The sequence below is a fragment of the Salmo salar genome, chromosome ssa15 (assembly GCF_905237065.1).
Source record: "Salmo salar chromosome ssa15, Ssal_v3.1, whole genome shotgun sequence".
Lineage (NCBI taxonomy): Eukaryota > Metazoa > Chordata > Actinopteri > Salmoniformes > Salmonidae > Salmo > Salmo salar.
In genome coordinates, this window is record NC_059456.1 from 40,646,223 (window position 1) to 40,659,442 (window position 13,220).

The following is a 13,220-nucleotide window of genomic DNA, read 5'->3' on the forward strand; positions in this document are numbered from 1 at the left end:
AGTGAGTCAGTAAAGACTGCTATATTTTCAGGACACATTTAGATCGAGCTACAACAACAACCCAGGTGGTAGCAGAGAGCAATTAACGTATTTTCTGCACTGTGTTTTCTGTGTAATTACTAAAGCGCCGCGCTGCAATGGAGATCGATGGCTGACTGACGGGCGGAGGGAGGGGAGTCTGTGGGGAAATATGGAGAGCAAACTTCCTCCCTAAGCACAGCTACCTTCCTACACCACCGCCCGCACTGAGCCACCCTGCACAACATACCAAATGGCACAGCAACGTTTCCCCCCACTCACAAAGCAGCCTAGCTACCAGCTGAAGAAAGGCACTAGGTGTGGTGGCTGCTATGAAAGGCTTTGCTCTAGGAATGTCACTCTGGGCTGAAGGCAGGCAGGCAGCTCGTAACACAATAGAATGGGTTAGTGTCCGTCTGCAGGGAGGAATGACGGTGGTAAATATTCACCGGCATCAATTCAACATAAATATTACAGTGAAATGAGACGTGGCAGACATCGTGAGGATATACAGTCTTTTCAGACCTGCTGAAACGGCATAACGCGGCTGAGGTTTCAGGTTTAGAGTAAATATGAATCCCTAAACAAAGGCTGGATGCCAGTCCCAGTTTATTAAACTGGTTTGATGTGTGTCCCAGGAGGGGGCGAGGCTGCTTGTGTAATAGCAAAGGTCCTGGTGACCGGCTGACCGTAGATCTGGTGTCAGCCAAATACAGAGGAGCAATCAATACCTGACTCATTTCTACCTCTCACACACAGTCACATACACACGCACATTTCCTCTCTCTCCGCAGGGGGACTTGAAAGAAGAGAGAGGGAGTGAGACAAGTGGTTGTCTTGTAAGCGATGGAGCGATACGATGGTTGACAGACAGGTTGAATCCAGGTCAATGTGTGCACAAGCCTGAGGCTCCCTGTGACTGACCCGATCAATGACACAGGAAGGAAGGGCTTTCTACCCTAAGCTCAAAAGCAACAACCAACCTCCATTCAAAAAGCTCCAGTGTCATACCTGGAGAAAAGCTTTAACTCTCAATTTGGCTTTTCAAACTGGATCTTGGCTAATCATTGTGGTTAGATTTGTGCTCAAAGTACATGTTTGTAGATCACGAAATGCAAATAACTGATTCCGTGGAAAGCTTTTCCATTTATCCTCACGTATCCTCACTGTAAAAAATGTAATAATTGACATTTCGTCTTTCTGTGGTTCGTAATTTTCCTTCAATTCGCAAGAGGATAAATGTATCTCACAGGACAAAGCATACGAGCGAGCGAACACCTATATATCATGGTCGCAAGGCATATAAAGTAAGAGGTTATCGAGCAAACAACGCAATTATCACAACACATAGGTTGCAATGGCTTTTTTTCTGGCTTCCTCTGCTACTTCCTCTCTTGTGTATCCAAAAGATACTAACTCATAACGCAGTTTCCTTGTTTCAACTTTCATGGTTTTACAGTAAACTGGACCTTCAAATAAAGCTACCTGACCCAGATTGGAGTGTGCAGTTGGTCATATGAAAATATCCCATAGCTGTAAGCAATTTAGAGAAATGTTACAAATTAGTAATTGACCCATTTACATCAACATTGCAGCAGCCATCTCCCCACCAGTGAAAATGCATAAAACAGATGTGAGGATCAGCACATGTCCAACCAGGTAACTAAACTCAGCAAAAAAAGAAACGTCCTCTCATTGTCAACTGTGTTTATTTTCAGCAAACTTAAATATTTGTATGAACATAACAAGATTCAACAACTGAGACATAAACTGAACAAGTTCCACAGACATTGGACTAACAGAAATTGAATAATGTGTCCTTGAACAAAGGGGGGTCAAAATCAAAAGTAACAATCAGTATCTGGTGTGGCCACCAGCTGCATTAAGTACTGCAGTGCATCTCCTCCTCATGGACTGCACCAGATTTGCCAGTTCTTGCTGTGAGATGTTACCCCACTCTTCCACCAAGGCACCTGCAAGTTCCCGGACATTTCTGGGGGGAATGGCCCTAGCCCTCACCCTCCGATCCAACAGATCCCAGACTTGCTCAATGGGATTGAGATCTGGGCTCTTCGCTGGCCATGGCAGAACACTGACATTCCTGTCTTGTAGGAAATCACACACAGAACAAGAAGTATGGCTGGTGGCATTGTCATGCTGGAGGGTCATGTCAGGATGAGCCCACAGGTTGGGTACCACATGAGGGAGGAGGATGTCTTCCCTGTAACGCACAGCGTTGAGATTACCTGCAATGACAACAAGCTCAGTCCGATGATGCTGTGACACACTGCCCCAGACCATGACGGATCCTCCACCTCCAAATCGATCATGCTCCAGAGTACAGGCCTCGGTGTAATGCTCATTCTTCAACGATAAACGCGAATCCGACCATCACCCCTGCTGAGACAAAACCGCGACTCGTCAGTGAAGAGCACTTTTTACCAGTCCTGTCTGGTCCAGCGACGGTGGGTTTGTGCCCATAGGCAACGTTGTTGCTGGTGATGTCTGGTGAGGACCTGCCTTATAACAGGCCTACAAGCCCTCAGTCCAGCCTCTCTCAGCCTATTGCAGACAGTCTGAGCACTGATTGAGGGATTGTGCGTTCCTGGTGTAACTCGGGCAGTTGTTGTTGCCATCCTGTACCTGTCCCGCAGGTGTGGGGTTCGGATGTACCGATCCTGTGCAGGTGTTGTTACATGTGGTCTGCCACTGCGAGGACGATCAGCTGTCTGTCCTGTCTCCCTGTAGCGCTGTCTTAGGTGTCTCACAGTACGGACATTGCAATTTATTGCCCTGGCCACATCTGCAGTCCTCATGCCTCATTGCAGCATGCCTAAGGCAAGTCCACGCAGATGAGCAGGGATCCTGGGCATCTTTCTTTTTGTGTTTTTCAGAGTCAGTAGAAAGAAGTTTTCATAACTGTGACCTTAATTGCCTACCGTCTGTAAGCTGTTAGTGTCTTACCGACCGTTCCACAGGTGCATGTTCATTAATTGTTTATGGTTCATTGAACAAGCATGGGAAACGGTGTTTAAACCCTTTACAATGAAGATCTGTGAAGTTATTTTGATTTTTATGAATTATCCTTGAAAGACAGGGTTCTGAAAAAGGGACGTTTCTTTTTTTGCTGAGTTTATAATGAAGGGCAAAAAATTCTAAAATGAAATTAAAACTTCTAACATTACACTATAATGTCTGTGATGAAGACAAACATCTCTCTTTCTCCTTTTGTTTGGTCTGAGCAGGTCAGATGGATAACATAAGCAGCGTTTGCTGCTGAGGCTAACAAGCAGGTGGCTCCTGAGTGCTGGAGACAAACGTGCCGCTCGTAGTGAAAATCAATAGAGGTCCTTCGATTCTCACCCTTCAGTCCAGGGTGGATGGGAGAAACCGTGGGAGATGGGAGTATGGCTGAGAGGCACATCAGTGTCCTTAACTGTCTACCAATGTCAAGAAGAACTGAGTGGGCCTAGAGCCAGAACCATACTGAGCCTGAGATCTCTACACACAGCAGGGTCATACACTGTACTGTAGGCATTGGAAACAATTGCTTGTTATACACACGGGCACACACACATGCAACAAAACAACATCCACAGAATACACACATGCACACAGCTTAAGCAGCTAATAGTCCTAAAAACAGAATGGAAAAGAAGCTTAACATCACTGTCAAATTAGGTTGAAATAGCATTGTGCTCTAAAAATGAACATTTCATGCCAGCAGATTAGTCTGTGTAAAGTAACATGATTTTCTCGCCTCCTAAGGGTTTTAGTATGTAAGTTAAATATTTAGAGGGTAGGCTGTGTCAGCATAATGTTAAACTGGTTTCATTAATGAAAACATCACATCAGTGAGTAGGACGTTGCCAAGTCTGTGTTTATACTGTATTGTCAAAAATCATCCTATGATATTTGCAAACAGGGTGTTTAATATCTGCGGGTTTTCCACTTATAGTAGCATCCAGGGCGGTCCTGGCCGTTCTGCCGCCCTAAATACGTATTTTGCAGATGTTGAAGTTAGGTTCAATTTAGGTTCTGAATACTTACAATATTTTCTGGATGTTGAAATCGGGTTCATTTTCAGTTCTGAATGAAATTTGAAAATACGTACAGTACCAGTCAAAAGTTTGGACACACCTACTCATTCCAGGATTTTTCTTTATTTTTACTATTTTCTACATCGTATAATAATAGTGAAGACATCAAAACTGCTTGTAATAAATGTACGGATATAAACTTGAAACATGGGATGAAACTAGGGGACAGTAGTTGTGAGCAACCTGATTGTCCATTTTACTTTGACCTGTCCTGTTGTTTGTTAACATGTCAGCACATTTTACTCTGACCTGTCCTGTTGTTTGTTGACATGTCAGCACATTTTACTTTGACCTGTCCTGTTGTTTGTTAACATGTCAGCACATTTTACTTTGACCTGTCCTGTTGTTTGTTAACATGTCAGCACATTTTACTTTGACCTGTCCTGTTGTTTGTTGACATGTCAGCACATTTTACTTTGACCTGTCCTGTTGTTTGTTAACATGTCAGCACATTTTACTTTGACCTGTCCTGTTGTTTGTTAACATGTAAGCACATTTTACTTTGACCTGTCCTGTTGTTTGTTGACATGTCAGCACATTTTACTTTGACCTGTCCTGTTGTTTGTTAACATGTCAGCACATTTTACTTTGACCTGTCCTGTTGTTTGTTAACATGTCAGCACATTTTACTTTGACCTGTCCTGTTGTTTGTTGACATGTCAGCACATTTTACTTTGACCTGTCCTGTTGTTTGTTAACATGTCAGCACATTTTACTTTGACCTGTCCTGTTGTTTGTTAACATGTCAGCACATTTTATTTTGACCTGTCCTGTTGTTTGTTGACATGTCAGCACATTTTACTTTGACCTGTCCTGTTGTTTGTTAACATGTCAGCACATTTTACTTTGACCTGTCCTGTTGTTTGTTAACATGTCAGCACATTTTACTTTGACCTGTCCTGTTGTTTGTTGACATGTCAGCACATTTTACTTTGACCTGTCCTGTTGTTTGTTAACATGTCAGCACATTTTACTTTGACCTGTCCTGTTGTTTGTTGACATGTCAGCACATTTTACTTTGACCTGTCCTGTTGTTTGTTAACATGTCAGCACATTTTACTTTGACCTGTCCTGTTGTTTGTTAACATGTCAGCACATTTTACTTTGACCTGTCCTGTTGTTTGTTAACATGTCAGCACATTTTACTTTGACCTGTCCTGTTGTTTGTTAACATGTCAGCACATTTTATTTTGATTGGGCGCAATTGCGGTTAGGCTATTTGATGGGAGAAACCTGCATGATGTAAAAAGTTTCCGTCTCATTACATTGTATCTCCAGCCTGTAGGCTACAGAAAAGGCCACACACTTTCTACCATATCCTATATCTGCTACATGATTTATGTTAGATCATTTTTTTGGACAAAATGTTGGTGGAGCGCCGCAGCGATGCGTCTCTCCAACAGCACCCTGGAGAGGCGCACTGGGAATGGACAAGATAAATATTTTGTGTCCCGGCCTATGACAAAGTGGGCACTGCTTATCACAGGGTGTCATAAGCACTCACCTATAAAGCCCATATGCCATTGGTTGAGAGAAATTTACATTCTTTTTGGGCAGAATTATGGGAGGTTTTATGTGTTTTTGGAGGTGCGTGTTGGTCAGTTTAGCTCAGATCATGCCGCCCTTGTCAATCTGCTGCCACAGGCGGCCACCGAATCCTGCATAATGAGCGGGCCGGTCCTGGTAGCATCCTCTATGTGTTATTTTCATTCTGGTGGAAATCAGTGTAAAAACAGAGGCTATCTTTGATGGATTCATGTAGGATTAGTTGATTAATGGTATTTGAGACATGTGCAGTGAGGATTTGAATAATATCCACTTTAAGACTAAAGGCCTTAGTCTTATTGGAAGCATACAAATGAAGGCAATGTTATGGGAGCAAAGAAGTGGGAGTGTTTTCACACAAACTGCTACAGCGCATGTGGCAATTATCTCTTTCTATGCAGCTTGTAGCTGTCACTACACAGCCTTCCCTCTGACACATCAACTCCCTCTCATCTGCTAAAAAACATGTCCTCCTCCTCAGGAGGAGCAGAGCAACAATGTGGGGAAACAAGCCATCGTTAGCTTAAACCGAATTAGATACATGCAGCCCTGTCACAGCCAGAGTGATCTGGCACAATATGGGCTATTTAGACGGATAGTATTCATCCTCGCAAATGCCTTCTCACATACTTAAACACACACATGCGTGTACATGAACACACACACACACACACACACACACACACACACACACACACACACACACACACACACACACACACACACACACACACACACACACACACACACACACACACACACACACACACACACACACACACACACCAATGGGCAATGTAAGTGTACTGTGCTGTGTAGGTTACCTGTAATGTCGTGTGTCTCTGAGAACTCTGTTGCTGGGTATTCTCTCACTCTCTCTCTGGTTGAAGGCATACAGTTTGTACGGGTCCTGTCCTGGTTTCCATCGCCTGGCGTTAAGGTAGTTCTTCTCTTCAAACTCTTCCAGGAGGTCGTCCCATTCTGCCTCCGAGATCTGAAACATAAAAACATTCAACTCATCACACAAACACTGTAGAAACTCAACAACTTGCTGGGGTAGAATTCACTTTCAAACATGCAATAAAACCCCAGTTTCCAACTGTGAAAGTTGTGCTGTAAGCTCATGTGCCGGTTTTTGGCTTGTTATGATATTAAATTAAGTCTACACTGTCATAAATATAACAATTGATGGCAGCATTTTGGCAAGTCCCCATCCTCGCAATAACTCCTCAACATAATGACGACAATTCGACAACCATGGAGACAAACAGGCAGACGATGCACACACACCTCTGCATTTCCTGGTGCAGAATCTGGAGGGCGTATCAATTATAGTCTAATAAAAACAGCCTATTTTGTGAAGCGGCAGCAGCTTGAAATCACCCATAAACCGGAGCCTCATATTTCCTGTTATCATTTTCTTTTCTTTTTTTTTGCTGATGTTCCAGATTCGGCAGCTCCAGCCATTAGGGCTGAAGGTAGCCAGAGGTCCATGTTCCACTCAGCCTGGATGATGCAGGTGATTAGCAAGCTAGCAGGTTGCTAGTTTCTCCCAATTACAGTCTGAATGGAGTCTACTGATAAATCCCCAGCACAGGCTCACAAACACACGCACGCAAACACACAAACACTTATCCTACTGCACGCCCAGAGTAGAGGCAGGCAGGCAGCAGGGGAGGGCTCTGGGTGAAGCTGTCATGTCCCCCATGGCCTGGGGTAACAAAAGGCAGCCGACTTTGTGACTGAAGGCTTACAAGGCTCATGAATCACTGCCTGCTGATGCTGAGTGATTAAATCTGATTTCCATGCAATGCAGCGCAGGGGTAATTGTTGGTCATTGAGAGGATAATACAGCCTACTAATATGTTCCCTGGCTTAGGGCTTTTTGCATCAATGCACCAGAAACTTAATCCACCTTCAGGAAGAACCTGCTGGAGGTCGTGGCAAGGAGTTGGCTCTCTGTTTTGCATACAAAACGCAGCAAATTCAATTGAATCTTTTTAAGCAGAATGACATAGCCTAGAGTCCTCAGGCAAAACTCAGGGGAGATGCAGGTAGCCTGAGGGAGCCATTCCAGAATTCCATCTTCTATTTCATGGTGCTTTTGTTTGTGGCCTATACACCTGGAACGGAGAATCTGCTCAAGGTCCTGTGGATTCATTATATTTACCAGCCGTCTCAATGCCTCTTCCCATTACACAAACAGACATTAAATAAATGACCTCCAGAAACCGGAATCGTGTAATAACGTCAAAACACAGCATCATCTTATTGAACACTACAAAACAACTAAGGATCCCATTACTTTCCCTGACATGACTGCTTCCATTTAAATCACAATGGGAAGGGCAGTATTAATTTCATACACAGGTGATGAAATGGTGATGCTATTTATTGCTTGCTCGTAAGAAGGATCATTTCACGAGACAAAGCCATTGAGGAGACGATGCAGTAGATAGAATGTGATGGGGTTCTAACCTAAATGAGGCGATACAAGCACAAGGGCACTTGGCAATGACCACAGAGCCATAGGGGGGCAGCTCACATCAGCTCCTCTGTCGTAACTGGCCAAGCCCATTATTCTCAGAGGACACTGCTGGCCTGTGACTGTGAGAGGAGACTGAGAAGAGAGGGAGAGAGGGAGAGAACAGGAAAGAGAAGGGTAGGAAACAAAGGAGAGGAGGAGAGAGAACAGGGGAAAGGCTAGGGTAAACAAGTTGGGAGATAAGTGGGGCATCCTACCCACATTAGGAGGACAGTAATGAGTCGTTAGGGTCTTTAAAGCTATCTGTCCGTCCGTGTGGTGGGTCAATTCCCTCGTTAGCATGCTGTCGATATCTTTCAAGGCCTTGTCAGTCTGGCGGGAGATGTCATGCTCTGCCACTTTACAAGACTCACAACAGCATTCTACAAGCCTGTAATAGAGGTGGATAATTGCAGATGTCTGCTTTCTGCATTAGTTAGACCAAATGGCTGGGGGGCGCAACCTGACAAAATACAAGATAATATATTTTCATTAAGGCATATCTTTCTGTTATATATTTCCCATAATAAAAGTTGATGTAGTAAAAGGGGGTACAGAATATTTGAGGATGAAATCTGTTTTCTTCATTTAATGATCTCTACAGAATGAAGTTATCTGAATGTAGACAAATTCAACTCCCCAAAAAGCTTGAGAACAACATTGACACGTCACCAATGAATGTTTTGCCTTCAGAGGTTTTCTCAGAGTTACGATGGTTGACAGCTGAATCCACAGAGGGAATGCTAAACTGGTGCTCACCTATTCACATCTCCAGCAGTGTCAATCTCACCCCATGATGCCACCCACCAATCTGGGAAAAGTGGTTGTGTTTTATTGGCCCAGGCAGCAAACAGAATTCAATTCTAATTGGACAACACAGACAATCTGCCTGCAAATCGATCTGTCACAACAAAGTTGAGCAGCTTGAGCAAATTCCAACAGTCCCTAGCAGCCGACCAAGGATCCATTTCTCAAGAAAGAACCGGGCGAGTCTCAAGATTGGAATTCCCCCGGGCTGCCAGGCAAGGCAAGGCCTCCAGAAATACCCCTGTCTTTGGTGCAGTCATCATCCTGCCTTCGCCTCTCCTCTGTTGTTGAGGCAGGAGTGAGGCAGGCAGCTCAGCCACCAGAGAGCCAGGTTTCATGTGGAGGATACTGCAGCCTAATTGGATGTGATGCCTTGGTGGAGGGAAAGAGGGAGGGAGTGAGGGAAGGAGGGAACAAGTGAGACAGAGCAGCGCAACATTTCAACCTCCAGCAGTTAGCGGGCTCGCCTGGCTCCCTCCTCAGACAGAGATGTGTGTCCTAATGAGTTGTGGATGACAGAGGGAGCTGTAATGGGATCCTAGACCCCCCCCCCTCAACCCCTCTACTCCTCCCTGTGTCTGGGTATGTGTGTTTGTGTATGTCAGTCCTATTTCTACACCCCTGAACTCCACCGCAACACTTCTTACCCAACAGAGATAACTAAAGGAAAACTATAACAGGGGGAATCTCTTCATAGTCTGTCTATATAGTCTTGGTGGTACGATAGGAGGTGCACATCCGTATAGCTCCAGTATCAAAGCTATGCAGTAATAATTGCACAGCCTCCTGTGACTCACAGTCAGGTAATGAGATGAACGCTAGCAGATCATTTACAGATCTCTGTCTGGCTCGTCTTATCTCAGATGTGATGTTCAGGACTGCACAGCGCACAGCACGCACGCTCGCACACGCACATTATTAGGAGTCCACGTGGTGGTATTATTTAGTGCTGGGGGTCATAGCTCATAAACCAGTGGATGATAAAGTACAAATGAGAGCCAAGGCCGAGCTGACAGCCCAGACACCAATAACATTAAGAGGGTGTGGAGAGTCCAGCACAATAACGCGCATCCTGTCTGGTTGATTTATCCCTGAGACCTAGAGGCTCATTCATCATCCTACTGGTCACATTTGGACTAATGCCTCAGCCCTTTACACCACTATCATCATAATGTGTCATCTCCATTTTTTACTGTTGCGTCTCTGATGTCATCAGAGAGATAGAGATATCGAAGTTCCTGGGCATGGTGCATGGTGGGTAAATTATAGATGTGTGTCTGGTCCACTGCAGGAATAGTTTCCACCTGCCCCAGGTACCACAGAAACAGTCAGTCATTATGACGGGCAGAGGCAGCCCTGACCTATAGAATGTTAACACATCCCCTTGCTGATGATAGCCCATTCCTTTTTCAACTTTCAGGGTTAGCACAATGTGCAGAGGTGATTGCTTAGGGAGGGAAAATTCCCCTCTGTGATGCATTCTCCTCCCTGCATTGGAGGGTAAATAGAGAAATACAGAGACTAGGAGTATGGACAGAAATGTTAATCGCAACACAAAATACATTTCATTGGATGTTTCATACAGTCGGTGTCACCTGAAAGACTCATCTGCATCTGGGATTTATACAGTGTGGACCAAAGTAATCCTCCTTCTCATAGTCATTGCCTTCATCCCTGCCCTTTGTCGAGGGCCACATTGATTCAAAGTGGAAAAGCAGCATACATAGAAATAGTATCATTGCATCATCATCATTCATTTTTCAAATCGGTTTTACTTAGTTTGACTTGTTTTTCTGCTTTCCTGAGCTAGTGCTTATTTAGCTTGGTTTCTGCTCAACATTGCAGAGCAGGGCTGTGTCAATATTGGTGACAGGACTATCTTAAAGAGGAAGGAACACAATCAAGTAAACCAGCACAGTCATCAATTAAGAGTCTGGGAAAATCTATTGCCGCACAACCAAAGACCACTTTTACATTGTTTTCTGTTTGCACCAATCTATCTCTGTCTAATGCTATCTTTCTTTTTCAATGGGTACTGTTGGAGTGGTGCCTGGCGCTATACAGGATGGAGAAAACAGTCAGTCATGAATCATTGCAGGAGGGTAAGAGGGTGTGATATTGGTCTGGCAGCTGTTATGTGGAATGTGCTGTTTTCTGCGACTGTGCGTGTGTGTATGTCTGTATGTGTACAAGTACGAGTCAAAAGCATGTCTAAATGTGGGAGGAGTGGTCAAGTATAAATAAATACAAACATAAATAGGCTATCCTCCTGAGTCCCAGCAAAAAAAGGGTTTTAATTATTATAATTGTTTACATCGCGGTGAAAAAAATATTTTACAAAGAAAACAATTATAATTGTTTATTTCATTTATCTATTTGTATTTTATGTGCACTGTAGCGCACATAAGGAATCGATTGATAGTAAATATGAAAAATGTAACTTTACAGTAAATGGGTAGTCAGTAAAAACAGTTGCCGCATCCACTACAAAGGACATTTATAAACAAGCTCTTTAAATAAGAAAAAAAATATTACACTGCTCTGAAAACTCACCAAACTATTCCTGAGATATTTTCTCAATAATAATCAATTTGAAAAGCACAACTTTTCTTCTTAACATATAATATGCTGATTGGGCTGGCAGACATAAAAAGCCCAGAATGTCCTGTCAAAGGTACAATAGGACGTATCACAGTGGCATGTATGGCTTCAAAGATACAGACCAAAAACCAATGTCCCTTAGAGTGGACAAAAATCAATTGCTGGGTCTCTTTGAGTGCTTTTCCCTGAGCAGGCCTCCATTCTGGGAACAGACAAGTGCTTTTTTATTATCAACACATTATAGCTATATTCACTTATCCATCATACCTTGTACTAAAGCATAATGGCATTAAAACATCTAATGTTTCCCTACAAATACTATAAATGGCTTTCAGTCTCATATCTAAAATCCCATGCAAATCAAATGGGTGTGTATAAAGTTGATCATTCACTGGTCATTTTATTTTTCCAGAGTAGCAGTGGAAACTGGTATCTCCAGGGCATAGTGGGTCTAGTTTAAACATGAAGAAGTGGAGCCAAAATAATCAACAATAGAATTTGAGCTACACAGCACTGGAACCAATTTTGATTAATCACAACTAAACCATACTGTATGAGAGCTGAGCCGGCTGATGTTTGTATTAAATATTCCCTTTGATTCCAAAAAGCGATTTTCTATTTCATTAAGCTATTTTTTGCTTTCATGCATTTGGCATCTGGGGTAAGCAACTTCTCAATTTTTTAACTAGCATAAACACAGCAAAATTGTTTATGAAAGAGTTTGCCTCTTGCCTCTTTTGATCACTGATGTACTGGGATATAGCAGGCTTACTAAAGTTCTGCGTTCTGGTTGACAACTTGTTGACTTTGCCATGATTGGCTGCTGCATGTGGACCACTTAAAATGAATGGAAATTGGATGCATGGATTGTTAATTTCTCACGGAACTACCATACTAAGTGAGTCATTTTTAATTGGTAACCCTGTGGATGACTCCACTCCAGGGTGGGATGTATGTAATGGTCCCTATGCTGTATTTCAAGTTTACTAAAGCACATAATAAGCTTCCTGAATCTAATTTTGTTTACTTAATCAAATCTATTCAGGGCTTTTCTCCGTCCCCCCTCCCCTAAACTGCTTTCCTTCAATTTTATCACTGAATATGTATGACCCACTGCTACATATTACTGGGGGGGGGCATTGCAATCATGGCTGCATACGTGATCTGCAAGCAAGAGCTACATTTTCTCCTTTTGCTAAGGTCATGAAATAGAAACAAAATAAAAAATAAAAGAGCATCAAGGTTTCTATGGCTGAAATTCTCCTCCTGTTGCCGTCTGTGCTGCTGCTGCTTCCCGGGTTCCAAATTGAATTATAGAGCATGTCTTTCAAGCTGGGGAAACAATAAAGCAACAGAAAATGGCAGGTGACCCTTCCACTCTCTCCCTCCTCTCCCTCTTCCAGTAGGCTTCAGAAGAACATCAGTGGAGAGGTTTTCAAAGCGACAGTGATCAACAGACAGAAAAACTAATAACTGGAACGCTTCCTCTGTGGACACAGGTCTAAGTGTTATTTTCGTAGCTGGGAAATAAATTTGCTGAAAGGCAATAAGCTGAATAGACCCATATTAACTGAATTCACAGAAATGTGCCAGAACCCATGCATCAAGGTGTATAGACATTGTGC

General features: G+C 43.3%; 1 protein-coding gene across 2 annotated transcripts in view; it reads right to left on the minus strand.

Moving 5' to 3' along the window:
- The window catches only part of galnt14 (UDP-N-acetyl-alpha-D-galactosamine:polypeptide N-acetylgalactosaminyltransferase 14 (GalNAc-T14)), a 114,630-nt gene that overhangs the window by 91,905 nt on the left and 9,505 nt on the right, over positions 1–13,220 (minus strand). For both annotated transcript variants that reach the window (XM_014144515.2, XM_014144514.2), the window contains exon 2: positions 6,488–6,657. In XM_014144515.2, coding sequence (XP_013999990.1) covers positions 6,488–6,657 — 170 coding nt within the window. The remainder of the gene's footprint in view (positions 1–6,487; positions 6,658–13,220) is intronic.